Source organism: Dacryopinax primogenitus, assembly GCF_000292625.1.
Source record: "Dacryopinax primogenitus strain DJM-731 SS1 chromosome Unknown DACRYscaffold_20, whole genome shotgun sequence".
Lineage (NCBI taxonomy): Eukaryota > Fungi > Basidiomycota > Dacrymycetes > Dacrymycetales > Dacrymycetaceae > Dacryopinax > Dacryopinax primogenitus.
Window position 1 is genome coordinate 391,136 of NW_024467217.1, and position 26,531 is coordinate 417,666.

Consider the following 26,531-nt stretch of genomic DNA (forward strand, 5'->3'; position numbering starts at 1 on the left):
TAGACTCTTGGCACTCTTAGGTGAGCAGACTTAGTCAGCCTGTGTTGCCCTAACAATGCCAAAGTACATGCACAGCAGTTGGCCTGCCATCAAGCACATTGGCATATGCTGCAGGCCCAGTGACAGCAACAACCATGGTGGTTGACATTCCCAGCAAGCTCAACTGAGTCAGCATGGCAGAAGGCCATCCCCTCCTGGAACTGGCACTGCAACCTCTGTGGTGCTTCCCTACTTAGGTGCATGTTTGTCAGGTGCCTGCAAAGTGGAGCACCACTCTGACCACCTCATGCAGGGGTGAAGTTGACACTTTCTGCTGTAACTGGGGCCAGCATTGCCTTTCCCTTCTGCCCCTCCCACCAGAGTACACCCTGCTCTTGGAGAACCCACAACTGTCCAGCCTTTCTCACAAGCTCAACTCACTGTTTGTGTTTACAGCCATTGGGACCTCTGCTGCCTTTGTACAGAACCTGCAGGCACCAAGCAATGTCGTTCTTACAGGCTGCACATATCACCGGATGCTTGGTGTGGAGGATCCAACCCATTCTGTGCACTGGTTCCTCTATGATGAGCAGCTCCAGCATGCTGCCAGTCAGGCATGAGGTGTTCCAGGAGCCTGGGTGGATAGTGTTGCTGCTGCCCTTGAGCATTGCAACCCTTATGTGTGTGAGCTTCAGCAATTCCAGCTTGCAGAGAACCATGGCTCCCCAGTGCTTGAGCTTCCAGAACACACAGCAGCTGGAGACTTTGTGGCCATCATGCATGCAAACAATACAACCCATATCCATCCATAGAGCATTCTGATATGCTGCCTTAGTGAGCACCTCTTTGCACATTCTGACGCATGCAATGCTCACAGAGGAGGCCCCTAGGTGATGCTCAGCCATCATTCATCAGTATCCTTAGCCGGCACTATAAGCCATTACAGTACCCCATTCTGTTTCCTCATGGCAGTGCTGGTTGGGGCCTCCTTGCAGATGACCTGGCATTCCTTCAGTCCTGACAGTGCTACCCCCACCATATGACCCAGCTGGATTGGTACCACAGCTGGCTTGTGACAGAGGACTGCTTCCTTACATTTGGCTGCCTCACCAATGAGTATCTTTGTGATATGTTCTCCTGCACACAGGAGCAGATGCTGGACTACATTTGTTGAGCATGAGAGCATATTGCTGCTACTTGCCAAGCACCTCATACACCACCTATCAAAGAGGAGCCCATTGATATTGAGCTGCCAGCCAGCTTCACAGGCTCACACAAATGGGCCAGTGAGCAGACAGCAGACTCATTGGCCCTTGCACAAACAGATGGGAAAGCAAGCCTCTTCACCACCATGACATGCAACCCAACCTGGCCTGAGATCACAGAGAAACTCAAACCTGAACAGAATGCTTCAGACATTCCCATGATAGTGGCACGTGCCTTTAAGCTGTGACTCCAGCACTTCCACCACCTGCTCTGAACAAGACTGGGCAAGATTGTCTATATGGTCCATGTGGTGGAGTTCCAAAAATGAGGATTGCCCCATGCACACATTGTGCTCAAGGTACATTCTGTCTCTCTTTGCAGCAAGTGAGCAAATCACTCATAAATATGTCCTCCTAGGTCCATCCAGAGCTCCCACTGGATCAAGTGGACCGAGTGATCAGTGCACACCTGCCTGAAGACCCACCCCTGTCTGCTAAGGTGCAATGGTGGATGACCCACCCATGGAACCACCTGGATCCAGGCCACTACAGCTGCTGCAACCATGATGGCAAATGTCTCTATGGCTTCCCACACCCAATCACAAGTGAGACATGGATGGATGATGATGGCTTCATCCACTACAAACACCCAACAGAGGCTGACTGATGGATATCTTCTCACACCCTGCTCTTTGTGGATGAGCTTGACTGCCATGTTTGTGCAGACATTGTTGCCAGCTCACATGTATTCATCTACCTCTATAAGTACCTATTCAAAGGTGCCAATCATACTCTGTTCTCTATACTCCAAGAGAATCAACCAGCCATCAATGAGATCACTGACTACATCAAGGGCCAATACCTCTCTGCAACTGAAGCAGCCTGGCAAATATGTGGGTTTGACATCATCATGCGCATGCCTGCTGTCACATGGCTTGCAGTTCACCTGGAGAATGAGAACTTTGGACAATTCTTCTGGTGCAACAACAGTCAATCATCTGTGTCAACACTCCTCTGCTACTTTGCCCGCCCCAACAATGCAGCCTTTGCCACCCTCTGGTATGAGGAGTACTTTTCCCAGTACATTCTGCATCCATGGAATGGTGAAGTGCTCCCCAATGGCTCACCAGATTTTCTGGAGGAGGAATGCACATTCATGCCATGCAAAGTTGTATGGCAACGGACCACTGAACACCATGCATGGCTGCAGAGCCTTTCTCCATCCACAGGAGATGTCTTCTACCTGCAATGCCTGCTGCAGCATCTCCCAGCAAGAAGCCATGCTGAGCTCTACTATGTTCATGGTGTCTGGCATCCATCCTATGCAGCAGCAGCACAAGCCCTAGGTCTGTTTGACCATGAGAATGAAGGATACTATGCACTGCAGGAAGCAGTGGAGTCTTTCTGCACCCCAGCACAGCTGCATTTTCTCTTTGCCCAGCTGGTTCTGGAAGGGTACCCAGCAGTCCCTCTCTGGGATGCCTTCACTGAACACTTGCAGCCGACTTCAATCTGAGGATGAGGGATATGCACCAGGCAACACAGCAAGCACTCCTCTCCATTGCTGAGCACTTGGAAGAACCTCAAGTTCTTTGGGCTGCCACAGCCACAGCATCACTCAGCTGAGGTAGCCTGTGAACTTGCTGCCTTTGCAGGACAGCATGCCACCTTGCAACCACAAGCAGCGGCTGCCTATGCTGTGCTCATGCCAGACTAATGGCATATCTACGATCACTTGCAGCAGTTGTTGGCAGAGCATACAAATGCAGAATGCCCATTACTGCCCCAGTTTGTCAAAGGAAAGCCTGGACTGCATGGAGAGGGTAAAATAGTCCTCATCACAGCATCAACAGGCATAGCAGCCTCAAATTATGACCGTGGTCAGACTGCACACAGTCTCTTCCAGATCCCTGTCCAAGAGGTGCATGGGCCACAAAATGGTGGCAAGAAATGCTCATATCTGTCCCTGCCCAGGATAATGCTGGTGTGCATTCACTGGTGCAGCCCAACTCATTATGGGCAGACCTCATCTGTGCAGCCAGCCTCCTTATCCTGGATGAGCTGCCTGGTGCAAACTGCACAACAGTGGAGGCTATTGATACTGCTTGCCGTCAAATCACAGCAGTGGATGCACCCTTTGGTGGCATACCCTTCCTTGGCTTGGGGGACTTCCAGCAAGTGGCACCTGTTGTTGAAAGTGGTGGTGAGATGGCAGCATATGAAGCATCCATCCTTTCCAGCTACTTTTGGCCAGCCTTCAATGTTCACTCACTGCATGAGCCAGTGCGAAACTGCAATGACCCACTCTTCTCTGCCTTTGTTGATGCAGTGGGAGAAGACACCTCCAGGACATGAATCTGGTTGCTGATGCTGGGTGCAACCACAGAACTGGGTATAGTCCTTGACTTTCTCTACCCAGCAGATGTTCTGCATGACCCAGCTGCTGCTATGCAGTGTGCTTTTCTCAGTCCCTGCAACCACTTGGTGGATGAGTTTAATGTGCAAGCACTTGCACTCCTCCAGACAGATGAAGGTAATCATGTCATTCCCAATGTGCATGCACAATGTGCTTACAGTATTCCCAGTTGTCTACCACAGTGCAGATGCAGTGAAGGAAGGTGAAGATTTGGACCTTGATGATCCTTGGCAAATGCCAGATTATCTCAACACATTGCACCACCATGGTGTCCCGCCTCATGCCCTTCATCTCAATACAGGGGCAGTGTGTGCACTCATGCACAACCTGTCTATGCAGAAAAAGCTAGTGAAGAATGCCTGTGTGGTTGTGGAGGCTCTTAATCAGCATTTTGTGCAGGTGCGCATCCTCAACATGGATGGCCAACTGGGGAATGACCTACACTGTATCCCCCACATCTGCTTCACCTTCAAGCCCCACTGTGCAAGCTGGACAGTCATCTGCAACCAGCTTCCACTCCGTCTGGCATATGTGACCACATTCAACAGCTGCCAAGGGCTGACACTTGATAGGTCTGTTGCACAGATGTGTTTGCACATGGCCAGCTATACACAGCACTAACACGTGTATGCACACATGCTGACTCAGCAACCTTCTTCTCACATGATGCAAATGGTAGTGTAGCAAACATACAGAGTGCCCGGCTGCTCTGGCATATGGTCAGGGACTAATACTATCCTGCATTTCCCCAACAGGGCCCGAAGGGTTCACCCCTTGTATCATATAATCACAACTGATTGATATCTGTTCTTACTATCCAAGCTTGACTTGTAACTCTTCTTGACCAGCATGAGGTCATCCATGTTTGCTACCAGTCCAATTGAGCTCCAGCAGGCTATCGTTGAAATGGTGGATCTACCGGAACTGCTGGCTTTGCGCGGGGTATTACCCAGTCACATTAACACATCGTCCCAGGCACTGACACCGACTCAGGTTTGCAGAACATTGTTGTGCGTGGTCGATACCGAACTTCGCCTGCGGGCGAGGCGTCTGGCTAGCCAGCCAGGTCAAGCGGTCCCGGCATCGCCTTGCATGTGGAAGGACCTCCCAGCAGCGGATGCCGCTTCCTACCTTCACACAATTTTGCGCGGGGGGGAACACCGGACTTTGGCATCACTGGCACCAAAGTCCTCCTATGTTATGGAGGCCACTGAGGTGCCTTTGGCGGGCGGGCGTTGGCAATGGGCTGGGATAGTCAACGGCACTCTCCTTCTCTTGACGGCACGTCTGGAACTCTGTGGTTATGACTATCACGGGGGACAGCTAATGGAAGTGCCGATCCTCGGCACTCGTGCATTGGCGAAGGCATTACGGAGAATGGGGAGCGTCCGCGGGGGTATGCTTGATAGTGATCCTGTAAACCCGGCGCTGCTCTACCTTACGTTGGACTTCCACTCGACAGCCACTTGCACGCATGTCAGAAACGCAAACAAAAACGACAGTGTCTGCCAAAGTAACACCAGGCTTTTTCGCTGCACCGTCGTCAGAAGCATGACAGACGCCATCATACGAGACAAGGCGAGGTACTCGAAGTCCAGCGGTCTCGTGGAGGGACAAAGAACTGGATCTGCTGTACGCATCATGAAGGCGCATACGGTCTGCATTTGGTCAATACAGGTTCTAAACGAATCGTGTCTCTGACTGTGCCGCCCATGGTCCGTGTAAAGCTTATGCGACCAGATGCCTATTGCTGACAGCATCGAGATAGGAATTTGCACAGAACGCGTTCTTCGTCCAAGACATGCTGCTGGTGATGCTGACCAGATGTTTCGCAATCTATGACCTCCATGACCTCGGCCACCTTGAAGTGCCAATCCCGGGCCCCCCGGGACCCAATCTGGGTTATATGGAGTTGTTCAAGATGAACCACATGATATGGAGCAGTAGGTTGTGGGATAACCACCGGTCTACTACCTTCGTCGATGGCCGTCAGGGACAAACCCATGTATGTGTTGGAATCCTTGCTCGATCACGACACTGGATCCAAAATTTCCGGGTTTGCATTCATCGGGGCCAGTCGCCCGTAGCCACATGCAAAGTACAATGCATTGTTGAGCTGCCTCCAGTAGGTCGCATATCCGGGTTATGCGTCGGCCAATCCGGTATAGATGCATTCTTCATTCAACATTACGAGGCCATCAGCACACAGGGGTTGAAACTAAGGCATGCTTTGGTCCGAGCCCGTCTGCCCTATGAATGGAACCAACACCTGCTGGAAGATGTGAATCCGAGCACCATCCCTCGCACCGAAATATGGCAAGATGAAGAAGGGTTGACCCACGCCAACATTGTGGGGTTCGATGACGTGAATGTGGCTTTGCTCGTGGGATGTCCGGGGAGCGGTCGGTTGTTGTTTGTTGCCCCACCTTCGGTGCTGAAAAACGCGACTCGGGCCTCTAACCAGCGAACGTTTGTACGAAGTCAGGGATGGGATGACCAGGACATGGCGGGCTGCGCCCGCTTTGTCGAGCTGCGCAATATCCTGGTGAGTGTGACGCGCTTGAGGAGGCTGCACTCGGAATTAATGCCTGTGTAGGAGAATTGCAGGTTCGAACGACTCGCAGGACTGGCTTCGATGCACCCAGCTAGGGGGAGACCCCGGGGCGCCAGGGGTTTCCGGCCCCGGCCCGGAGCAAACGGGGCGACCCGGTCACCAGGCGATGTGGAGCATGCCTGGACGGTACTATTGCGCTGGGGCATGCACATGCAAGCCAGAGCATGGCTGTTGGGAGGGTGTCCTCCCTATGATTGGTGGGTTGCAGTCGAGGGCCTTGGGCTACTGCACATGCTTGAGTGGGAGGATGAGGAAACACAGAATGTCTCATGGTTCTTTGCGCCAACAACCTCTGACAATTTCTCCATGCCCAGCCAGGCCGAATGTCAGGCACTGCAGTGGCTGCAGCCCGAATCTCAGTGCTGCGTGGTTGACCTTGATCGCATGACAGCGGAAGAGGAGTGGGAAAGTGATTGCAAGGAGGCTTTGAGCGGACTGGCTGAGTGGTGTGGAGAGAGGAGGGGTCATTAGAGCAGAGATCGCTATGTAGCAAAGATGATTGCCTTGAAAAGGTTGGGATTTTTGGACGCTTTCCTCGAAATATGCGAGGCCACAGTCCTATGATTATGTTTGAATTGTAATATTATGGTAATGCAGCATCACTTCTAACACTGCAATTGCGGTATTCAACAACACCAAATGGCTACCATAGCCCACCCCGCGGCTGGAACAGCTTCGGTATGCAAGTTGGAATCCGATCGGCAACCCATTTCGCGATGACTCAGAACCATACCATCGCGCAGTGCGATCTGCTAGCAGATCCCGATGCCCTTGGCGGTGCAGGTTACGAATACTGTTCATTGGACTCTGGATGGTCAATTGGCGATCACGGTGACGAGCATGGACGGATCATGTATGTGGAGAAGCAACTAGATCTGCCTGCGTTGGCCGATCACCTGCACGCAAAGGGCTTAAAACTTGGAGTATACGTCGTCCCAGGGGCGTTTTCCAAGGACGCGAACAAGACGATCTACGGAACGCACATCCGACTGAACAACACTTTTACCGGGCACGACAATGGTCTCTCAAGAATCGATTTCAACTATACCAGAGACGGGGTACAACAGTGGCATGACTCTGTTGTGAACCAGTTCGCAGAATGGTGAGCATTATAATAATCACTAACAGGCAGACAGTGATGGAGGCTTTCAGGGGTGTTGATTTTATCAAGCTTGATTTTGTGACACCAGGAAGCCCAGAACATGATGTCCATTTGTCGCCCGATACGAGCGGAAGTGTTATCGCCTTCCACAAGGCTATCGCGAAGGCTTCCCGGCCAATGCGATTAGACGTCTCCTGGAAGCTCGAACCAAATGTTACCTACTATGACGTTTCGAGACGCAATGCAGATAGGTAAGTGCACTGTGGGGTATAAGGATCAACCTGATACAGGAACAGCATGCGAATAGATCAAGACATTAACAATCAGCGCGCAGATACCTTCGTTTCATGGGCAACCATACAGCGCGCAATTGACAATTGCCGGCAGTACATCAACCTTCATACCCATAGTGTCGAACCCCTCACGATATACCCGGATCTGGACAATCTTTACGTGGGAAATGCAGCCAACGTCTCCGGCATCACGGATGCCCAGCGTCAGACAATGATGACATTTTGGCTGGGGGCTGGTGCAAACCTGCTTATTGGCTCTGATCTTCTGCAGTTGGACGATTTCGGCAAGAAGTTATTGACTGACACCGAAGCACTGGATATAGCAGATTTCACCTCACAATACCCAAGGCAACCGCGTAATCCTGGAACAGGTGGAAACATTGCGCAGCAACTCCAGGCGTGGATCGCTGGACCTGATGTGAGTGGGGAAGCTGTGGTAGTGGTTGCCAACCTTGGCCCACCACTGGGCCGTAGTGGGTACGAAGATCAACCGAGTGTTGAAGGAATGGTGGAGGTGGAGGTACCTTTTGCGAGCCTAGGCATCCCGGGGATCCACAAGGTCAGGGACGTTTGGAGGCACAAAGACCTGCCGATGAGGATGGATGGATTGCACGTCCTTCTTGGTGAAGGAGAATCGAAGCTGTTCAAGCTCACTCCTGTTCTGTGAGCAGTCTTAATTTCCTATCAAATGGTCCGTCCCTGATTGGCTCTATCTTGCTGCGGAATAGCCCTCTTGGATTTTGAAACATATTGTACAATAACAGAGGATACCCATATGCCGGCATGTTTAACCAATGAATGAGGTGTATTCAGCAGCTCCCAGGAACACCTCTGGGTGAAGAATCCATTTTGCACTAGCGGTATCCCCATCCGAACGCCTGGAATAGAAACATTGCAGATCCGCCCATCATGACTTACAACGTCATATGCCTTGGCATTGCGCCTCAGCTGGCGTCCGAATCCGAGTTAGGATTGCAGATTGAAGAAACATTTTTCGGGAATTTCCGTGCTTCGATACCTCGCGGCCCATCCTCCACATGAAGCTGTTGTACTTTCCCGGAAATCCCTTCTCAAGTCTTCAAATTCCCCTATCGTCGGATATGTCGAGTTCATGGAAGCCGAAGCGGGGCTCCGCTTCTTGGGCTCCTGACGTGCCTTGATACGCTTCTCATCATCAAGTCCACATGAAGTTTAGAAGTTAAATGTATAGTCGGGCCGAATTATCTGGCGTGTGTAATGAGCGAAGCAGCTTCATGTCCGCAGATTCTTGAATCATGTCGTCCTCTCAGCCGCCGACGTCCAACGTCCGGGACGTATCTATGGTAATGCTCTCATACTTTCCATTTTTGAGGTGTTTTGCACGTGCTCTAGAAATGGCCCATCGGACCCTATAGAGTTCAAGAAGGTGAGCACTCCCGCATCTCCGAGAAGTTTCTCATTGCCGACGTTTGCTTTTCCCTCCAAGCGCATGGAATGCGGCTGGCCGTGGGCGCGCGGTGAGAGACTGGCCTAATGCGTTCTGCCGAAGCGTTTTTCCCGGTCCCCCTTTCCCATCCACCCTTCTCCGGGCCGCCGACCTTCCGACCTCCAGCAGTTGGTCCGTGTCGTGGGGAACGCAATATCCATCCATTAGAACAACACGAAGATACAGTAGGACCTCGAACTCCCGTTACTACATACAGTAGATCGGCCCCATCCCTGCGTTCGGCGACAGATGCTCCAGCCAACATTCTAGCACATAGCAACAAGAACAGAACAACGGCGAAACAGCCAGTCACCGCTACACAAGAATCGAACGCTGTCGTCCCACTAGTATACAGCAAAGAGAACCAAGAAGCGAATTGCAACAGGAACGAGCCTCACTGAGAACCCGCGCCTCCTGCGAGCGTCGAAGGCCTTCTCCATGGTCGGCGAGCTTGCTCTGCGAATAGAGCGACCCGTAAATGATCCGTTAATCATCCGACCTTTTTTTGACCACTCGCAACTCGTATCTGTGCCAGCATGGCTCTGCACCAACCCCTAACCATTTTCCACGGCCGCGCACAAACTCATTACGTACTTCGCGGCTGCCTCTACATGTTGTCAGCCGTACGTCACTCCACCCCGCCCAAGTGGTCCATCCCGGGCCGCGGTGGTCCGCACTCGTGGGTGCGCCTTTGTGCATGAGCCGGGACTCGAAATGGGCGTTGTGGCAATATCCAGAGACAGAGTTGGCGCAGTGCCGCGTGCCCCCATAGGAGCACGGAAGGGCCAGGTTCAACTGGCTATAAACCCATCCCGCCGGGTCATGTGTTCATGAAAGAAACGCTCCTGAGGGCGAACGACATGATCCTTGAGCCAATGTTCTGTTTCCAGGTCGTAAATGTGATCACCCATAATGAATTGATCAACCTCCATGGCGAGGATCCTATCCCCGCGGACAGGCTCGGCTCCAAGATAATCAAGCCATAGTTCAGGTGTGGGCATTCGCCGATAGCCACTTTCGTACGCCGTATCTTGCAATGACCCATCAGATCCTGGTGAGCCCGATGCATCTGAAGGCGGACTGGGGGATGAGTAAGTTGATGATGGCGGCGGATAGAATTTCATATCCCAGTGGAATAGGGGCTTGAACATTATTCGCTCGATCCGCCAACCGTGCTCGTTCCTTGCTGTTGCAAAGTCGAGCAGCTTAAGCAGGTGTGATTCATCTAGCGGGAGGTCGGTGCACCACGACTCTAGCTGAGGGCAAATAGGTGCTTTGGCTTCGAGGTTGAAGATCGACTGGGTCATCCCATCAAGCACCTGCTTGTATGCGGCACCGTAGTCTGCCTCTGCATTGAGGAAAGCAATCTGGCGAACTGTGGGTAGTTGGCGCAACAAGTGAAGTACGAAGGCGGAGATATGCCGAACGACAAACGTTTCTACTGGTGGCTTTGAGACCTCGAGGAATTCGTAGACTGGCGCATCGAACGTGTAGGACGGGATCTCACATCGTTCTGTGTCCATCTCGAGCCACCGTAGTCGTGGTGCGGCAAAAAACTCGAAGGCGCGCTCCATCCACGCACCTGTGGCCACGACGTACTTGACTAGTTTCGGCATGGTGACCCGTTGGGTGGTATAGTGCGGGGCTGCCTGCGCTATGGTTGGAGAAGGGGGAATGTGCCAGGAAGTAGAGATGTCGATTCGGAGCTCTCGGAGCTCCTGCGCGGACTGGAGGAGAGGAATGAGGACATCGGGGGAAAAGTACGCTTGGGGGCTCGCGATGATGTTGAGCTTCTTGCACATCGCGAGCATGCGGTAATCGCCGTGCAATCGGCTGAGGGGAACATTATGCAAAACGACTTCTTCGAGCAACGGCATCGACGTCTGAAAAAGAGGAGCCATGTGCCCGCTGTCGTACTCCGTAAAGCTGGGAAAGGATATTTTCAACCGACGTAGGCGACTGCTCAGCACGGCTATGCACGGCATAATGGTCTCCATAGTCCGCGGATGAGCGCATGTTTGCTGGAAAGTGAACGTGAGGTCGTCTGTCCGGCTAGCACACAGATCCACAAAGCGGGGTACCACACTCGAGCTGGATTCGGGACCGATCTTGAGTTCACTCACTAGTCCCGCTCCTCGTGAGCGCAAGAGAAACGTGAGCAGTTGCCCATTCGACCACTGGCATGGTCTACGCCGGTGTCTCCCATCATCGTATCTTGATCGCTCCATGATGGGCACATGCGCGGGTAACGACGCTTTTGGTGCGAAACATACCGTAGCCCACAATGCAGCGGTGCGAGTAGCAATCCTTCGCCATCTAGTGCAGATGTGCGACATGGTGATTGACCAACGAATCTGGTTGGGCCATTCCTCCTCGAACGGCAGCTGGAAGATGTGCATGAGGATGTCATCTGGAAGACGTTCGATTGGCTTCATGGCCTCGTTCATGGATACCTGTAATTGACGAAATGCACGGGTGATGCCTTGATCTAGCTTGTGGATCTCGTGTGCAGCGTCGGAGACCTTGACATCTGGGTCGGTGCTGTGTGTGATGTTACGGCGATTAGGCGCAGTCGCATCCATTACACTGTTCAGCATGCCGAACAGGTCGACGGCATGCTTGAGGTGCGATGAGCGCAGGCGCATCTGTGCCTCGGGAGACGGATCATTCGGTACAAGGAGGGTGATGTGGTGGTTCGTTGACGATGACATTGTGGAGTAGAGTAGGCGGAGGGGTGATGGTGATGTGGAGAGCAGGGGCAAGAGGAGCGGGAACGGAACGGGGGCTGGAGTGAGCGAGGGGTAGATGCGGTGGGGAGAGGAGAGAGAGGAGAGGGAGTGTGATCCAGCAAGGCAGCAGGACCGTTTGACCTCGGGTGCCGGGATGAGGTTCACCACTCATGCGACACGTGAACGCAGGAATAGACCGCAGACCCGCGTTGGGCTGGCGCCGGGGAATATAATGCACTGTGTGTATGGATGCTTATGAGCCTGGTACAGATGAACACGGGGATATGGTGCGTTGCAACCGTGTACGTGGCTGTAGAGTAATGAGAGGGGGGTGAGGGCGGGGAGAGTAGAGCTGCTGACTTTGGGGCGGGCGGACGCAATGCCAGGTACTCAAAATGTCTGAATGGCTGCGTGTGGACGGGTGCAGTGTGCGTTGTCTGTCCGTCGATCTCTTCGTTCGTTCGACGGACAGCGTACAGCGCGGTTGGAGGGCAGATGATGGGTGATAGGAGATGAGAGGTGGCAGAAGAGAGTGGCCTGATCGTATATGCGCCTAGCGCAAGGCGCTGGCGATTGGACGTGCGAACAGTGCCTCGAGTGTCGGAGGTCGGAGAGGACGAGGCCCTGGGATAGATGTTGTTCGTCGTCCTGCTTTGGTATTCCAGCGTGGTAGCGGCCGCCGTCGCCGATGTCGTCGAAATGGAGGGAGGTATGACCTAGAGGAAAGCGCAGGGGGATAGGTGGAAGATGTGCTCAAGGTGGACCAGCATGACAAGAGAGAAGAAGGCAGAGAACGCTTCTAAAGTACCCTGCCGTGGGCCGGGTAAATTGAAATGCTCTGGGTACGTGTGGGCTCTGCGGACTCGGTGAGAGCGTGACAGAAGACGCGAAGGCAGGGTTCGTGGTGGACGAGCGGAGCGATTGCCAGGGGCACACCTTATGATAATACTGATGCTGATCTTGACCACCCGGAATAAGCGGAAAGAGCGGAACAGACTGTCTGCTCGCTGTCGTCGTCGTCGTCGTGGGGTTGGTGGTCGAGGGGTAGATGTATGCACACATGAGGGATGACAGTGAATCCGATTCCGCTCGCCCCTCACAGCACCGGATGAAAAAGCAAACAAAGTAATCCCCGATGCTTCCGTGTGACGCTTGACATGTGGACTGCTTATTTCACTCCTTCCGTTTCTATTCAGACCTCTTTAATATAACACTGCGCACGGCCCCCAATTTGAAGAGGCCACTGACATCCCTCCCACTCCTCACACTAAACACAATTGATATTATTCTCCTCATTGTCACAAGCACTCACCGTGCTTCTCTCCGCCATCTCGGCAGGACTTGGGCATATCAAAGGGAGGTGTACGTCATCTCACTGCCTGTCCCAAAGGGATCTTCTCCAAACTCGGCTTCGATCTAGAAGCATCAACAAAACCGCATCATTATCCACTTTGAACGTGCACAATTTCCTCTTCGTGATCAAGACGACACAGTGTGACGCTACTGCAGACTATGATATGGCATTTCCACAATGACACCACCTCCCACGCTCACTCCGCGCAATCGCTATCCCCGCAAAAACGCCGATCGATGTCCCTGGCTTGGTATTAGGACAATCTGAACGCGTCACCTGACCTCTCTATTGATAATCCATGTGCTCGCCCTTACAAGCCTCAAACCGTTTCTGTCTATTATCTCCGGTCTCCGAATTGGCCTGGTCACGCCCCCTGAGATATTAGGGCCCGACGAGTCCTCCGTACACCAGCGATCCCAACAGTTGATGCGCTGTCGATTCTCCGAGGTTCGTTTGGACATCCCAGGGTTCTTCCTCATCTACCTCGCCATCTCACTATATTTCTCATCTTCACCTGCCTTATCCCTTGCTTTATCTCTCCTAGCCCAAGCCGTATCACCACCTTCGAACGCGCCATCGTCCCACAAGGAACATCCAGTGTCCCCGAAGCTTCTCCCTGTTCCCACCCTCATCTTCAGCCCATACCTCAGCCGTATCAGCACGAGCGTGTATCCTAGACCCAGGCCGCCCCAGTCCATTCCAGGCGACTTATTCGATGTACCGTCCACAAACTCGGAGCACGTGAGCATTCCGCGGCCACCTCGCACTTACACTTGCCCTATCCGGTAACTTCCCTGCCAGGCAAGGAAACCCCCGGAGTTCTTCCCGGCCCCTCCTCCCTCACCTGGCGCATCTTGTCAGGGCGCGAATCTCCAAGTGGCTCCAGAGAGTGGTCTCCCCTCGGCCAAGGCCAGGGCGCCGCTGAGTCGGTCTCATTATGCTGTACTATCTGGATGACCTGAGCTAGTGCTAGAGGCTCCATCCCTGACGTTACCGATATGAGGATACCCAATGCCTATTTGCAATTGTCCAAGATTTCGCCAGGCGTGAAGTACACCAATCTTTACCCAAGAATTCGTGTTGCGCGTGAAGTTCAGGATGAGTATACGTCCATATGCTCAGGGGCAGCAAGTTCAGATTTTCTCACACCCCACGAGCCCTGGATACGGCGCTGCCGCCGATGAGCACCCGTCTGACCCCAGCTTCTCGCTTCGTTATGTTGGTGAGGATCCTTCTAACGCTTCTATACCACACCTCGCTCGCACAGAGATCGGAATTTTCGCGTATTCCTGTCAGACGGCACCAGACCAGGTCGATAACGTAAGTTCATAAGGTAAGCCCTCGGCGTACTGATAATAAAGGAAACTCCACTCCAAGCAAGACCAAAGCGGGAAACATAATGAAGGAACAAAGTGTGATCGGTGCGTGTGAATAGGTATCCTCGATGCTCGTTGTTGCTCGATTGGAAACGCTACAGTTGCTGCGGAAGACGCGGGACGAAAAAAGAAACGCAAGACAAAGGAGCGTATGCTTTATCAAGCCGTGTGTTGGCTTTGTGGGTTAAAATAAGTGGGGTATCATCCAGATGATCCTCCGCAGAAGCTGACAATCAACCGATTACAGCTTCAGTTCTGTCAGGACTCGTCGGGCCAGCATTTGGTATTGCCATGCATTGCCTCCAATCCGCCTGAATTGGATGCCGTGCAGAGGGAGCAGGGGCACCTATGGTGAACAGCGATCAGAAACAAAATTCCGACACAAGGTGCAGCTTCGCCTAAGCACTCACTTTAACCACATTCACTTCGAACCGCACAACCAGATCGCTCCTGTCCGAATTCTCGAACGCATTATTGACGGCTTCTCCAGAGATATCAGGACCGACTCTCCGACTAGGTGACATGCCGCCAAAATCACGCGGAATTGGCGGCAGAAATTTGCCCCGACTGGGCGACAGGGCTGGGGACGCAGTCCCAATCGGGGTTGGCGCATCATTGACAGGTGAAGCAGTTCTTTCTGGTCCCAACACCGCGCCGGCTGTTGCAGGGGCAGGGCAAACAGGTGTTACACCTATCCCTGGCAAAGTGAAAAATGAGGAGCTCCCTCCACTCGCACTAGATCGAATCGGTGGTCTCTCCTGCGCACGAGCGGGTTGTGTTGTTGTGTCGTTCGTCTTCTTTATGGATAGCCGACCAAGGGACAGCCGAGAGGATTTCCGTTTCACACGAGCTCCATTGACACCAAGTGTGCTTTCCTCCTCCTTAGCAACAGTCTTTAGATCGATCGAAGGTTGGTGAACGCATTCGAAACCGCTGGGTATTTCCCGATATTGCATATGCATGCGGTCGAGAACCCTCCGAATGTCAGCCTTGATGGCAGCTGGGCTCTTGGAGCTTGTGGTCGAGACACTGTGATAGTGTGAGATTACGTATAGGCACGCATGATGAAGGCTGCAACCCACCTAAACACTCCTTTCAGGCTTGCCGGCTTGACCTGCACGCTCTCGCCTCCAGGAATTGTACCCTCGTGGCTGCGCTCATCGCTGGCACGACCCTCCGTGCCTTCCTCGTTCACCTCCCACACGTCATCAAACTTGCCCACGGCGGCTGTGCGCGGGCGAACTTGCCCGCCGAACATGCCACCCAAAGAGCTGCGGCGATTATGTTTTCCTGCCCCTGTTGTCCGATCAAGGAGCGTCTGAGCTCTCCGATGGCCGATATTCTCTTTATCCTCTGCTTCCTCCGCATTGGCAACAGCGGCGAGCCCAGGTGAGGGAACACTCCGGCTTTCCCGTAGCCTGTCTTCGCGCTCCCGATGTTCGCCCCTCTCCCGTCGAGTACCCAGGATACTTCCGAATCTCCGTACCAGTGTTGATCCAGGACTGGTAATTTCCTCATCTTTGATGCTGCGCTCACTTGGCCGTCTCTGGTTGGTGCTTGCTTCAGCCACACTGCGGGCACCGACCTTCTCTGCGAAGGTGCCAAATTCAGGTCCTGCGGTGTGAGGCATCAAGAACTGGTCGCGATCTGTCTCGCCCACCGTAGGCAAGCCCATCGGCCCTGATGGTTTCTCCCGCTCCCAAGCTCCGACACGTTGAGACAAGCTGTGACTCCTCCTGTGGCTCGTTGCTGCAGGAGCCTTGATCGGGGTAGTGGGACTGGCATTCACGCCCAATCCTGCAAGCTCCTGCTTCTGACCCATAGACACGTTCAAGCTGGGCGATGCCGGGACTTCTGTTTTCCTCAGATCCACCTGTCCCCGCTCGGCTTCACCTGGAAGTTGCATAACAGCCTCCTGAGCACGTGCCCTGGGCTGTGGCTGCTGTGCCGCAGGGCCGAAACTAGGGGTCGTGGGTGAAGGGGCGACCGGCACACCATATGACGTCGCAGCAGTCGATATGTACGAGGGCGGCGGGGCAGGGAGTTTCGGAGTCGGGACGTTATATGCGGATTTTGGCTGCGCAGGAGTGATCGGTGTTGACGGCATCGAGACAGGCATGGGCGACTTGGGTGGTACTTCCGGAGGTCCAGATATAGATGACCGAGGTGGCACCTCATCTCCCACCAGACTAAGCTGAGAACTGGCGAAATGTCCGGGGCCATATACTCTCTCCCTCTCTATCTTTTCCCTGACAAGGTAGTAGATAGAGACGAGCGGATGGAAACCTCGTGTCGGATCCGGAGGCTCACGTTCAAGCGGGAGCTGCGCACCGGCATTAGGTGAGATCGGTGTAGGAGGGAAGCTAAGCTGGGGTGGATTTGAAGGTGGTGTGTTTGGTGGGGAGTTGCCAGTGCCAGGGAAGAGCTTTCGTCGATAGAAGTCAAAGCCGGAGAATCGCTTGCTTGCCTTTCGTGTGGGCGAAGAAGAAATACCGCTCGCTAGAGCAGCTGCCTGCGCCGCGCTCGACGGAGGCGGCATATATGATGTCGCTACCGTAGAGTTACTCGCAGACCACGAGCTCGCTCCGGTTGTCTCGCCAAAAGAACTCTCACTTTTCCACCCGAGCTGGCCATGTTGCCTCCGCTCCCAGCCCTCCACTGCGCGTTTGTATGCCTCGCCTTCGAGCACTGCCCTGAGCCTGTCCTCGATTTCCTCCTCAGTCCCGAACTCAAATCCAGTCATCCGCTTGATGACCTCCTTATCGAGATCGTCTGCACGGAGCGGCTCGCGCGGAAGCAGATGTGATGATGGGGGATGAGGATATGAACGGTTCATCCAGGGATGATTGAGCACTTCGGTCAATGTTGCCCGCAGTGCCGGATTGGTTACGAGCATTCTCGCAAGGAGGTTCTTGCATTCTAGGCAAATGTCAGGAAGGAACACGTAAAGTGACAGGGGTGCGCTCACCTTGACTAAGCCAGTTCGGGTACTCGACGACGCCTCGTTTTATCTTAGCATGCAGGGCAGGCATGCTTTGATCATCGAAGGGTACTCTGCCGCAGACCAGAACATAAAGAACCACGCCAAAACTCCATACGTCAACTTCGGGTCCGGTGTACACCTTGGCATTGAGCAGCTCCGGCGCAGCAAAATATAGACTCCCACAGAATGTCGAGAGATGATTGTGAGGATTGTACAAATTTGACAGGCCGAAGTCGATCAGCTTGATATTTCCCGATTGGGAAATCAGAATATTCTCAATCTTCAGATCCCGGTGGACGACGCTGTTCTTGTGGAGGTATTCGAGCGCCGAACCAATTTGCCTCGCAAACTTGCGTGCGACGCGTTCTCGTAACCGACCATGGGATATGATGTAGTCGAGCATCTGACCACCGGAGACGTACTCGAATACCATATAGTAGTGATGCGGATGTACGATAAGCTCACGCATGCCGCAAATATAGGGATGGTGGAGCAGGAGGCTGAGGGATGCCTCCCGAATAGTGCGAATCTCCTTGGACGCCTCCTTTGACTTTGGGTCATTGGGATTTATGACTGCAGCAACTTGGGCAGTTTGGGGCGGAAGGCTGCTTGATCCGGCGTGGGCATTTGGGGGGAGAGCGGATGGTGAACGGGGAACAATTTTTATCGCAAGCTGAGAGATACATTATAATGACGACAGGAAATAAGAGAACAAGCAGCGTACCTTTTCTCCTGTAACATTATGTGTCGCGAGCTTGACTTTTCCCATACTTCCTGCTCCCAGCGTCTTAGTCATCGTGTAATCCCCTATGATTCTCGCATTGCTCTTTGATCGCCCTTCACCATTGGCACTTGCGCTCGGTCTTGCCGACCGAGTCGGAGTCTCCTCCTCATATCTCCTCGTCTCTGGCGCTGGTTGTGGTGGCATGGAGAGGGGTCGCGCGCGTGTTGACCTAGAAAAAGAAGCAGCTCCGTTTGTCACGGGCGGAGGCGCGTCGTTCGCGTGTCTCAGTGGGCTCGGATCGCGAAAGTACGCCCTTGGTTGTATGGGCATATCGTATTCGTGACCAGTAGGAACGCTCCCACCGTGTGAGGGAGTGACGTCGCCGTTTCCGGGGCCTGGTGAGTCGTCGCCAAGGTCGTGTACGCGAAGGTTTGCGGGGTGTGATGGTGCAAGTGATGATGGATAGGACGACGCGGACGCCATATGCTTTTGAGGGTTAGTAGGCGCTCTCTGCTTGTCAGAATAGTGGATCTCTAGGCCGTCCACGCCGGGGCCGAGGTGGTCGAAGAAGAGAACAAGAAGGTAGTAATCAAGGAATGAAGAGAAAGAAGTGATGAAATGGAATGGGGACTAGGGCGGCAAGTTCCCTGTGCACGAGAAGGTCGGCGGCTCAGCCTCCGCGCGGCACTTGCTTCCCTTCAACACATGTCGGGCCCTTTTCGCGCCACTTAGTCTCGGGCCTGCCTTTCCTCTCGCCACTTTACACTGACTGTGCTAAATTGACTGATGACAGCCCCTATCAATTCTGCCAACGATGACTAGGACCACCATTACCGTTCCAGTATCTCTAGCTGCATACCACTATCGAGCCATCTAGGAGGCGGGAAAAGAAAAATCGAACATGCTCATTGCCAGACCCTGGGGCTTCTGTCGTCTTCGAACGTTTCGGGATACGCCCCGCATAGGATACAGATGCAGAATCTCTGTTTGCGGCTGAATACAGAAATAAATCTCATATATCAACACTTAGAATTTCATTTTGTCGGCCCATTTCAGGCCCCATTCTTTGGTGATGTTCCTAGTCAACACCGTTCCTTTGGATCTGCTTAGTCTGGAGTCTCGAAACGCCCTCCTCGCCAACCTGCTAGGTGCATCTTTCGGGTTTCCAACCATCCACCGACGGGCAAAATTGTTACTTGCGCACACGCCATCCATCTGTAGATGCTGTTAAGCGACCAAGTCTAGTCTTTTGCTATCCATGTTTGCGAAGAACATTGGAGGCGACATGTGGATTATCAGATCGGCGTATCCCGGGCCTGTGTAGCCATCATGACCAAGTACTCGGGTTAACAATATGTCCCACATTGATCTTACGAGCCGTATAAATGGGCCTGATCTATTGCTGGTCAATCATCTTTGCACCAGCGGCTGCTGTATCAAACTACTAGGCTATCAACTGCACGTCAGAAGCTGATCACCACTACAGTACGCTCTGCAGCTTCTCGCTTACATATCTGATTCTCAATCTCCTTCAGCTCATGCAGCAGCACCAACCCAGCATGCCCCTCCTCAACGCCCCTCCTCCCCTTCCACCCCCCTCATCCCTCAAAGGCTACCTAACGCAAACCCTCATCCAAACACTCGTTCAGTGCATCACACTCCTCTCCGGCCAAGCGCTCGGTTCCGCCGAATGCGAGCTGCGTAAATATGCCACCCGTCTCCTAGAAGAGACATACGACTCCAACTCCGGCACTCTGCCTTTTGGAGGGAAGCTGAGAGAACGGCAGATGCTCAGAAAGCTATTCTTCCTCTTTGGAGGGATGTATCGTGCTTATCCTACTCGGAGGCTCTCGTTCCATAAGAAGGGGATCGAGCTGCGAGTGGAGGAGCAGGACCAAAGTGAGGCGGAAGGTGAAGGGGAGGAAGAGCACATGTTCCGCCTGAGTGGGGAGGCGTGGACCGCTGCGCAGAAGGTAACGCTCAGAGTGAAGAGGGAATTAGGGATTGTGCGCGGCAGGTGGTTGAGAGACGTAATGTTGGCTTACGTCCGGGGAGAAAAATCCACTATGACTCCATCCAATCCTACTTCCTAGTCCACCACCCCTCCGCATGCTGCACGCCTTGCATGTCACATCCAGTTCATGTAATATTATACTGTGTATGCTAAATGTTCATGTTCGCCCCCCGCAAGCGTAACTAAACGTGAAAACAAAATACACCCCCTCTATCCAATAAGTCCGTTGAAGTCTAATGTCCCCCGAGTCCATTAACATCAGTGTAAACCCACCTCGCTCCATATCACCGTATCATCATGTCGCAGCACCGTAGCACCATATCACCCGTCTTCCGCCTGGCCCTCCTCAAACCCCTCCAACCGCTGTTCGATCCCCAAAACGACCCCACTCGCCTTCCTCCGTTTCCTCACCTCCAGCGGGCGGACCCGAGCCCCTCTCACACTGCCTATCTCTCCCTTCCCCCTTCCCCCCGCGCCCCCGGCAACACGTCCAACACGTCCAACGGCTGGATCCCCCCTCAGCCCCCCAACAGGAGGCGGGGAAGCCAAACTGTACACGCTGGGGCTACAGGTTGCGTACATCGTCGGACTGCTGACTTGGGGTGGGGAGAGGGGGAGGACGGAGACTTCTCGTGCTATTTGGCGGTTGGGGGGGTTGGGGTGCTTTGGTGGAGGGGGCGGTGGTTGGGGTTGGGGATCGTCGAGTGTCCGGGCTGCAGATCTGGCCAGGAGCAGACGGGAGATCCGGTCCCTGCTCTCTGCTTCTTCCTCTCCTTCCTCTCCTTCAGCACCAGCACCAGCGCCAGCCAGAGCAGACCCAAAGCTCAACCTCGCCGTCAACCCAGAGGGCACCCTCCTCCCTTCCCCCTCCCCCTGCCGACCGTGCCCCAGCTGAGCTTGGGGAGACTGCCCCTGCGGAGAACGAATAACCGCATTCGCCACCGCCCTCCGAAACCAGCTCGCTCTCGGACTCGCCTTCCCAGCAGTCGAGAGGCTCCTCTCGGACCTCACGGATCTTCTCGTGCTCCTCGGCTTGCCTATGCCTGTGCTGGGTGAGCCGTCTACCCCAAGCTGGGAGTAGACAGAGTAAGGTGAAAAGAGCGCCTTCCCTATTCCGCCTTCGGGGTCTGCGCGCCCGGGAGAGGGAGGCGATTCGAGCCCCGGTGCGAGGGAGATCGAGTACCTCTTTCCCCGGCCTAAGAGGGTCTTCCCCCCCGCGGCGGCGGTCGCGGTGGGAGCGGGATCCCAGAATGGGTCGGCGGCTCTTGTATGCGCTTTCTCTGGCGTGGCGGTCCATTCGTGCCCCGAGCGTGGGGGAGGAGAGTGCAAAGGGGAATAACGAGGACGCAGTGTCTCCCCCAATTTCCGTCGGCGAGCAAAACACCAGCCGCTGAGAAATCCCAGGAAGAGGCAGAACAGGAGCAGGAAGGGGATGACGTAGAGCAGCGGAATGGGGATGGGGATCTTTGTCGGGTCTTGGAGCGCTGCTCCTGAAGGTGGGGAGGGGGAGAGGGTCGGAGGTGTAGAGTTCAGTGTGGGGGAGGATGAGGATGAGGAAGCGGTAGAGAAGTCGTCCGTATCGGTATTCGTGTCTGTGTTCATATTGGTATTCGTGTTCGTGTCAGTATTCGTGTTTGTGTTCATATCCGTCGAGTCTGTCAAAGTAGCGCTAGAGACGGACGACAGAGTCGTCTGCTCGTCCAAGTCCAAGCTCGTACTGAGCGGATGCCCTGTCATCGCTGGAGTGGCCGTGGTCGTAGTCGTAGGCGTGGGGGTAGGTATAACACCCTGCGGGGGGTACGGCCACCAGTAATCATACGAACTCGTGCTCGTGCTCGTCGCCGCCCACTGCCTCCTCCGCTGGCTATCCAAGTGCATCTTCAATAACGGTTGACGTCCACCCCCAGTGGGAGCAGTACGACCCTCACGCGATCTTGTTCACGGGGCTCGATGACCCAGCAGCCACCTCCGTTCTGCGCTATCGCTAAGTCTTCCTGGCTCCCTTCCGAACTTTGCGGGCCAGTGAGAGGAGAACGTGGGGATTGGGATTGGGAGTGGGCAACGAACGATCCGTGGCGGACTGTGTGGGCTGCTGGGGAGTCTGCGGGGGAGCCGAGGGCGGTGCGGTAGGTGTTTTTCCAGAATGTTGTTGGGCGGACTGTGGGAAGCAAGAGATTAGTGAGGGTTGAAGGGGGGGAGGGAGAGGCTTACGCAGTGGTTGACAAGGCGGAGTGATATGATCTCCTGTTGGCTTACGCTGTACGCGTTTGGGGAAAGGATCTTGTACGGACCTGTCAAGGTAGGGCGAGGGAGGGGGCGTGTCGCCCGGTGTTGAGGGCGGGGTCGAGGCAGGCGAGGAGAGGGAAAGGTCGGGCGTGGAGGGCGGAGAGAGTGAAGCCGTTGTTGGAGTGTGTGCCTCGCTGGGGGACAGCGAAGGATATGCTGGTGCGAACAATATTGGTGTATGCGGGGGCGTCGCTGGATGGGAGTGGAGGGTGAGGGAAGAGGAAGTGGACGTTCGTGTGCGCTGGGTGCTGATTGGAATGGGAAAGTCGATCGATGCTGTGTTACGCCTGTGATAAGAACGAGTGGGAGGAAACGTGCTCGTGCTCGTGCTTGGAGTTGAAGGTGAACAAGTAGACTGAGAATCCCGTCTTCTCGGTCGGGTCGCTCGAGGACGCCTGAGCGCCTGAGACTGCGACTGAGACTGGAGGTGGTCCATCGCCAGCCAAAGGCAGCAAGCCAGTTACGACACAGCAATCTCCGCGAACCAGAAAAAGAGTAGTTCACAGTTACGAAACAGAAGAAGCAGAATCCTTGAGAATCGTTTTGTACAAGAGAATCGAGGTCAGCGAGGTGTGAGTTGAGATATCCCGTCCTACAGGCAGGGACGGCTTGGCGCGATCAAAACAGTCCAACCTGACTGGAATGTATGTACACACCCGATAGGCACGATGGGTTGTCTGTGTTGGACTATCCTTGGCAGGTCGCGGGTATGTTCTCCTCTATGGTTGGGGTTTTAGTAGTAATGTGAGGTGTGGATGCTGGGCGGTGATGAGGCTGGTGCGAGGCGACCCACCCCGGCCCTTTCCTTTTCAAATTATTTTGACACGTGAAACTGAAACAGACAGACACGGCAACAAACGTGTCATCAATGTTGTCTATCTCTCCTCATACGTTCGCCACGTCACTAGCTTTTGCTTGTCGGATGACGATATGCATTGAACGTCATTGTTTACGGTATTGGAGCAGATTATCATCATCGTATTTGCCAGCAGTCCATTTCCTTAAGCACATCTCCACCTCAATCGTAGCATTCAGTATGATACTCGGATAATCCACACGATAACATCCGTTTTCTCCACTGCCTCTCCGAAAACAGCACCAATGCCCGAGTGGTCGCTTGCTGGCCATCAGGTATTACAGCCTCAATTGACTACTTCATAAGAGTACTGTATTGCACATCGTTTCAGAGAACCTTACAGGTGCCGAGCGCCGGGAAGGGCCAGTATAGCAGTATATGTTTTGCCGTCGATTGAGTATATGATGCTATGTCGTGACAGAAAGCAAGCACTTGTCTGCTCTATTAGTGCTGTCTGCTGGCTCCTCGAAGATCCATTTGGTGCATTCGCCCCCCATCCCCCAAACCGGACGCACATTTCCAAGTGAAAAAGTGTGAAGGCCCACCACCGTCAACCTAACCCACAACAAGAAGGCCGTTCTAGAACCCCGCAGCCGCTCTAGCACCTATATAACTCCCCCCTTCATCAGGTAACAGGTCCTCCCCTTCCTTCTCTTCCTCTTGCTGCTTCCTCATACCCCTCCCCTCTCTCAAATACCTCACCAACCCCAGCACTCCGGCGGGAGTCATCCCCTCCATCCTCTTAACCGCACCAATACTCCCTGGGCGGACCTTCCCCAGCCTTAGCCTGATCTCCGTACTGAGCCCGGGGACAGTCCCATAGTCCAGTCTTTCGGGGAGTGAGAGCCCATCCTCAGAGAGGTAGGAGAGCACGTCTGCCGCTTGACGGGAGAGGTAGGTCGAGTACGTGCCTTCTATATCCAACCGCTGGAGGAGGTGGGGCTCGAGATCCTTCAACAGGGGTACGAAGGGCATCAGATCCCGCACGCTGACGTCCGTGTGCCGCAACAAATCCCACGCACTGCGCCGGATCCCATCGCGCTGGAGGGTGAAACCCTGCTGGGCCCATTCGTGTGGTGTTAGGAGGAGAGCCTGCATTGCCGTTTTGGCGGATGAGAGCTCGGATTGGGTGGAGCGGAAGGTTGACCAGCGGGAAGGGGGGATGATGCCTGCTGCGTGGGCGAGAGGGGTCAGGCGCGTGTCAGCATTCTCCGACCGAAGGGTGAGGCGGTATTCCGAGCGAGCGGTGAACATCCGGTCTGTACAGATCAATCAGTGCGGAATACCAGCAAGCAGGTTCACGTACAAGGTTCCTCCGCGCCCTTCTCGACCAGATCATCTATCAACACTCCTGTAAGCCCGTCCGCTCGGCTCAACACCAAGCGCTCCTCCCTTCCCTGCGCTTGGAGCCCTGCGTTGGCACCGGCAATCACGCCTTGACAAGCGGCTTCTTCGTATCCTGTTGTGCCGTTTATTTGTCCTGCGAGGAACAGCCCGCGTACTTTCTTCGTCTCCAGCGTGCCTGGTAAGATGTTAGTATATTCAGATGATCGCTCTTGCAAGGAGGGGGGAGGAGAGGGATGGAGGCAGGAGTAGGAGGGAACATACGTTCCAGCTCTCGCGGATCTACGAAATCGTACTCGATCCCCCATCCATTCTGTAGTATCTCTACCCGTTCCAAACCCCGGATAGTGCGTAACATCTCCAGCTGCGCTTCGGGAGGGATCGTAGTGCTCAGCCCGTTGGGGTAGATGACCTCTATTTGGAATTAGAATTCATTGGGGACGGAGAGGGAGAGAGGAATGAGAACGGACCAGAATCGTACCCCTCCGGCTCGAGCCACACAATATGTTTCTCCTTCTCCGAAAACCTCGTAACCTTCGCCTCCAAGCTCGGGCAATACCTCGGTCCTAGTGACGTATACAATCAGTCCGTGGTAGGAATGGAGAAAGAGGAGAGGTAGAACCGTTGATTGTCTCCTTTATATGGTGGGTCTTGTGCAGGTTTGAACGGACTATTTCGTGCGTTCGTGGATTGGTGTGGGTGAGATAACATGACATTTGGTTTTCCTTGAATTGCATCAGCGGTGTTTCCCACGGGTAAGACAGCTGCCTCCCGAACAGGGAGGGAAGAGATGAATTTGAGCGCACTTCGTTCGCTACCCCCGTCGACATATAACTAAAGCCCTTCCACCCCCTCTCTCCCTCCTGGACGACCATCCCCTCGAAACTCACCGTCTTCCCGTCCAACCGCGGGGGCGTTCCCGTCTTCAGTCGCCCCAACTTGAGCCCCACTTGGGTAAGGGAAGAGGAAAGCGTGGATCGTCGCGGGAGGGGTGTGCTTGTCATACCCACGTTTACGGTCGCTTGTAGGAAGGTACCGGTGCAGATTGTGATAGAGGAGGAAGAAAGGGTGTCGCCCGAATCTAGAGGTAATAATCGATGAGCACGCTTGAGTTAGGGTGAGGAAAGGGACGCACTGAGCCTAACACCCTGGACACTTCCCCACCTTCCAGGAGCGGAGGGATCTCCGGGGGAGAGAAGTAGGGAATGTACTTCTCCTTCCACCAAAGTGAGGTTCGGGTAGTTCCCCAGCAGCTCTTGCATATGCTTCTTATACAGCGTCCGGCTTAACTGTGCCCTCGGACCCCAAACAGCTGCCCCTTTACTTCTATTAAGAGTGACGAACTGCACGCCAGCTTTGTCGGCAACGCTTGCGCATACCCCGCCCATCGCGTCGACCTCTCGGACTAGGGTACCCTTCCCTACGCCGCCAATGGAGGGATTGCACGATAGGTTACCAATGTCCTTGAGCGACTGGGTTAGGAGTGCCGTCCGCGCACCAGAGCGGGCAGATGCAGTCGCGGCTTCGCACCCCGCATGACCGGCGCCGATCACTATGACTTGGAGGGGTGAGTACGGTTAGAGGAGGTGGAGGAAGGGCAGACCATCAAATGCTTTGGGAGTTGAAGAGAGGGAGGAGGACGAGGCGTGTGTTGCGAAAGCCCTAGTTCGGAGTGCTCTGTGCATGAGAATAAAGAGAGAACTCGAGGAGAACGGGCGCGTTAAAGAAATCTACTCAGGGTCCATCCCTTCCTTAAGCCCGAAGTAATCGCCGAGGGAGATGCCTCCGCGG

At 54.2% G+C, this 26,531-nt stretch overlaps 9 protein-coding genes across 9 annotated transcripts; 4 read left to right on the forward strand and 5 right to left on the reverse strand.

The window, feature by feature from the left end:
* Positions 1–4,600: 4,600 nt before the first annotated feature.
* DACRYDRAFT_24666 (uncharacterized protein) lies at positions 4,601–5,467 on the forward strand (the record flags this gene model as incomplete). Its single annotated transcript, XM_040773781.1, has 2 exons — positions 4,601–5,205; positions 5,369–5,467. Coding segments are annotated over exons 1-2 (504 nt in total), but the record flags the coding sequence as incomplete, so codon positions are not given.
* A 331-nt stretch (positions 5,468–5,798) lies between these two features.
* On the reverse strand, positions 5,799–6,771 carry DACRYDRAFT_24668 (uncharacterized protein). The gene has a single exon (XM_040773782.1). The coding sequence runs from the start codon at positions 6,358–6,360 to the stop codon at positions 6,082–6,084; it is 279 nt and encodes a 92-aa protein (XP_040625065.1). The 5' UTR covers positions 6,361–6,771; the 3' UTR covers positions 5,799–6,081.
* Positions 6,772–6,843: 72 nt separating this feature from the next.
* DACRYDRAFT_57856 (glycoside hydrolase) lies at positions 6,844–8,276 on the forward strand (the record flags this gene model as incomplete). Its single annotated transcript, XM_040775470.1, has 3 exons — positions 6,844–7,316; positions 7,367–7,567; positions 7,613–8,276. Coding segments are annotated over 3 exons (1,338 nt in total), but the record flags the coding sequence as incomplete, so codon positions are not given.
* A 947-nt stretch (positions 8,277–9,223) lies between these two features.
* On the reverse strand, positions 9,224–10,713 carry DACRYDRAFT_24669 (uncharacterized protein). The gene has a single exon (XM_040773783.1). It carries the CDS (start codon positions 10,688–10,690, stop codon positions 9,866–9,868), a length of 825 nt encoding a protein of 274 aa, XP_040625067.1. The 5' UTR covers positions 10,691–10,713; the 3' UTR covers positions 9,224–9,865.
* Positions 10,714–13,535: 2,822 nt separating this feature from the next.
* Positions 13,536–14,332, forward strand: DACRYDRAFT_24670 (uncharacterized protein). The gene has a single exon (XM_040773784.1). The coding sequence runs from the start codon at positions 13,584–13,586 to the stop codon at positions 13,944–13,946; it is 363 nt and encodes a 120-aa protein (XP_040625068.1). The 5' UTR covers positions 13,536–13,583; the 3' UTR covers positions 13,947–14,332.
* Positions 14,333–14,621: 289 nt separating this feature from the next.
* Positions 14,622–18,789, reverse strand: DACRYDRAFT_83909 (Pkinase-domain-containing protein). Its single transcript, XM_040776649.1, has 5 exons — positions 18,241–18,789; positions 17,502–18,189; positions 15,616–17,452; positions 14,944–15,562; positions 14,622–14,879 (listed from the first exon to the last, which is right to left on the reverse strand). Exons 1-5 carry the CDS (start codon positions 18,721–18,723, stop codon positions 14,775–14,777), a joined length of 3,732 nt encoding a protein of 1,243 aa, XP_040625069.1. The 5' UTR covers positions 18,724–18,789; the 3' UTR covers positions 14,622–14,774.
* Positions 18,790–19,799: 1,010 nt separating this feature from the next.
* Positions 19,800–20,421, forward strand: DACRYDRAFT_118910 (uncharacterized protein; the record flags this gene model as incomplete). The annotated part of the gene is made up of 1 exon (XM_040770689.1): positions 19,800–20,421. The coding sequence occupies one exon, from the start codon at positions 19,800–19,802 to the stop codon at positions 20,331–20,333; it is 534 nt and encodes a 177-aa protein (XP_040625070.1). The 3' UTR covers positions 20,334–20,421.
* Positions 20,422–20,905: 484 nt separating this feature from the next.
* Positions 20,906–21,588, reverse strand: DACRYDRAFT_24672 (uncharacterized protein). The gene has a single exon (XM_040773785.1). It carries the CDS (start codon positions 21,549–21,551, stop codon positions 21,039–21,041), a length of 513 nt encoding a protein of 170 aa, XP_040625071.1. The 5' UTR covers positions 21,552–21,588; the 3' UTR covers positions 20,906–21,038.
* A 1,983-nt stretch (positions 21,589–23,571) lies between these two features.
* On the reverse strand, positions 23,572–26,425 carry DACRYDRAFT_96756 (glucose-inhibited division protein A subfamily; the record flags this gene model as incomplete). The annotated part of the gene is made up of 9 exons (XM_040777400.1): positions 23,572–23,660; positions 24,074–24,655; positions 24,703–24,918; positions 25,005–25,154; positions 25,211–25,306; positions 25,363–25,465; positions 25,547–25,821; positions 25,876–26,298; positions 26,344–26,425. The coding sequence occupies 9 exons, from the start codon at positions 26,423–26,425 to the stop codon at positions 23,572–23,574; spliced, it is 2,016 nt and encodes a 671-aa protein (XP_040625072.1).
* Positions 26,426–26,531: the final 106 nt, after the last annotated feature.

Excerpts from the sequence above, each read along its gene's own strand:
- DACRYDRAFT_24668 (XM_040773782.1), bottom strand. The coding sequence starts at position 6,360 with ATGCCCCAGCGCAATAGTACCGTCCAGGCATGCTCCACATCGCCTGGT.
- DACRYDRAFT_24669 (XM_040773783.1), bottom strand. The coding sequence starts at position 10,690 with ATGCCGAAACTAGTCAAGTACGTCGTGGCCACAGGTGCGTGGATGGAG.
- DACRYDRAFT_24670 (XM_040773784.1), top strand. The coding sequence starts at position 13,584 with ATGCGCTGTCGATTCTCCGAGGTTCGTTTGGACATCCCAGGGTTCTTC.
- DACRYDRAFT_83909 (XM_040776649.1), bottom strand. The coding sequence starts at position 18,723 with ATGGCGTCCGCGTCGTCCTATCCATCATCACTTGCACCATCACACCCC. Across the intron at positions 17,453-17,501 it reads CCCGAACTGGCTTAGTCAAG|AATGCAAGAACCTCCTTGCG; the intron begins GTGAGCGCACCC and ends ACATTTGCCTAG. Across the intron at positions 15,563-15,615 it reads AGCCTGAAAGGAGTGTTTAG|TGTCTCGACCACAAGCTCCA; the intron begins GTGGGTTGCAGC and ends ACACTATCACAG.
- DACRYDRAFT_24672 (XM_040773785.1), bottom strand. The coding sequence starts at position 21,551 with ATGGACCGCCACGCCAGAGAAAGCGCATACAAGAGCCGCCGACCCATT.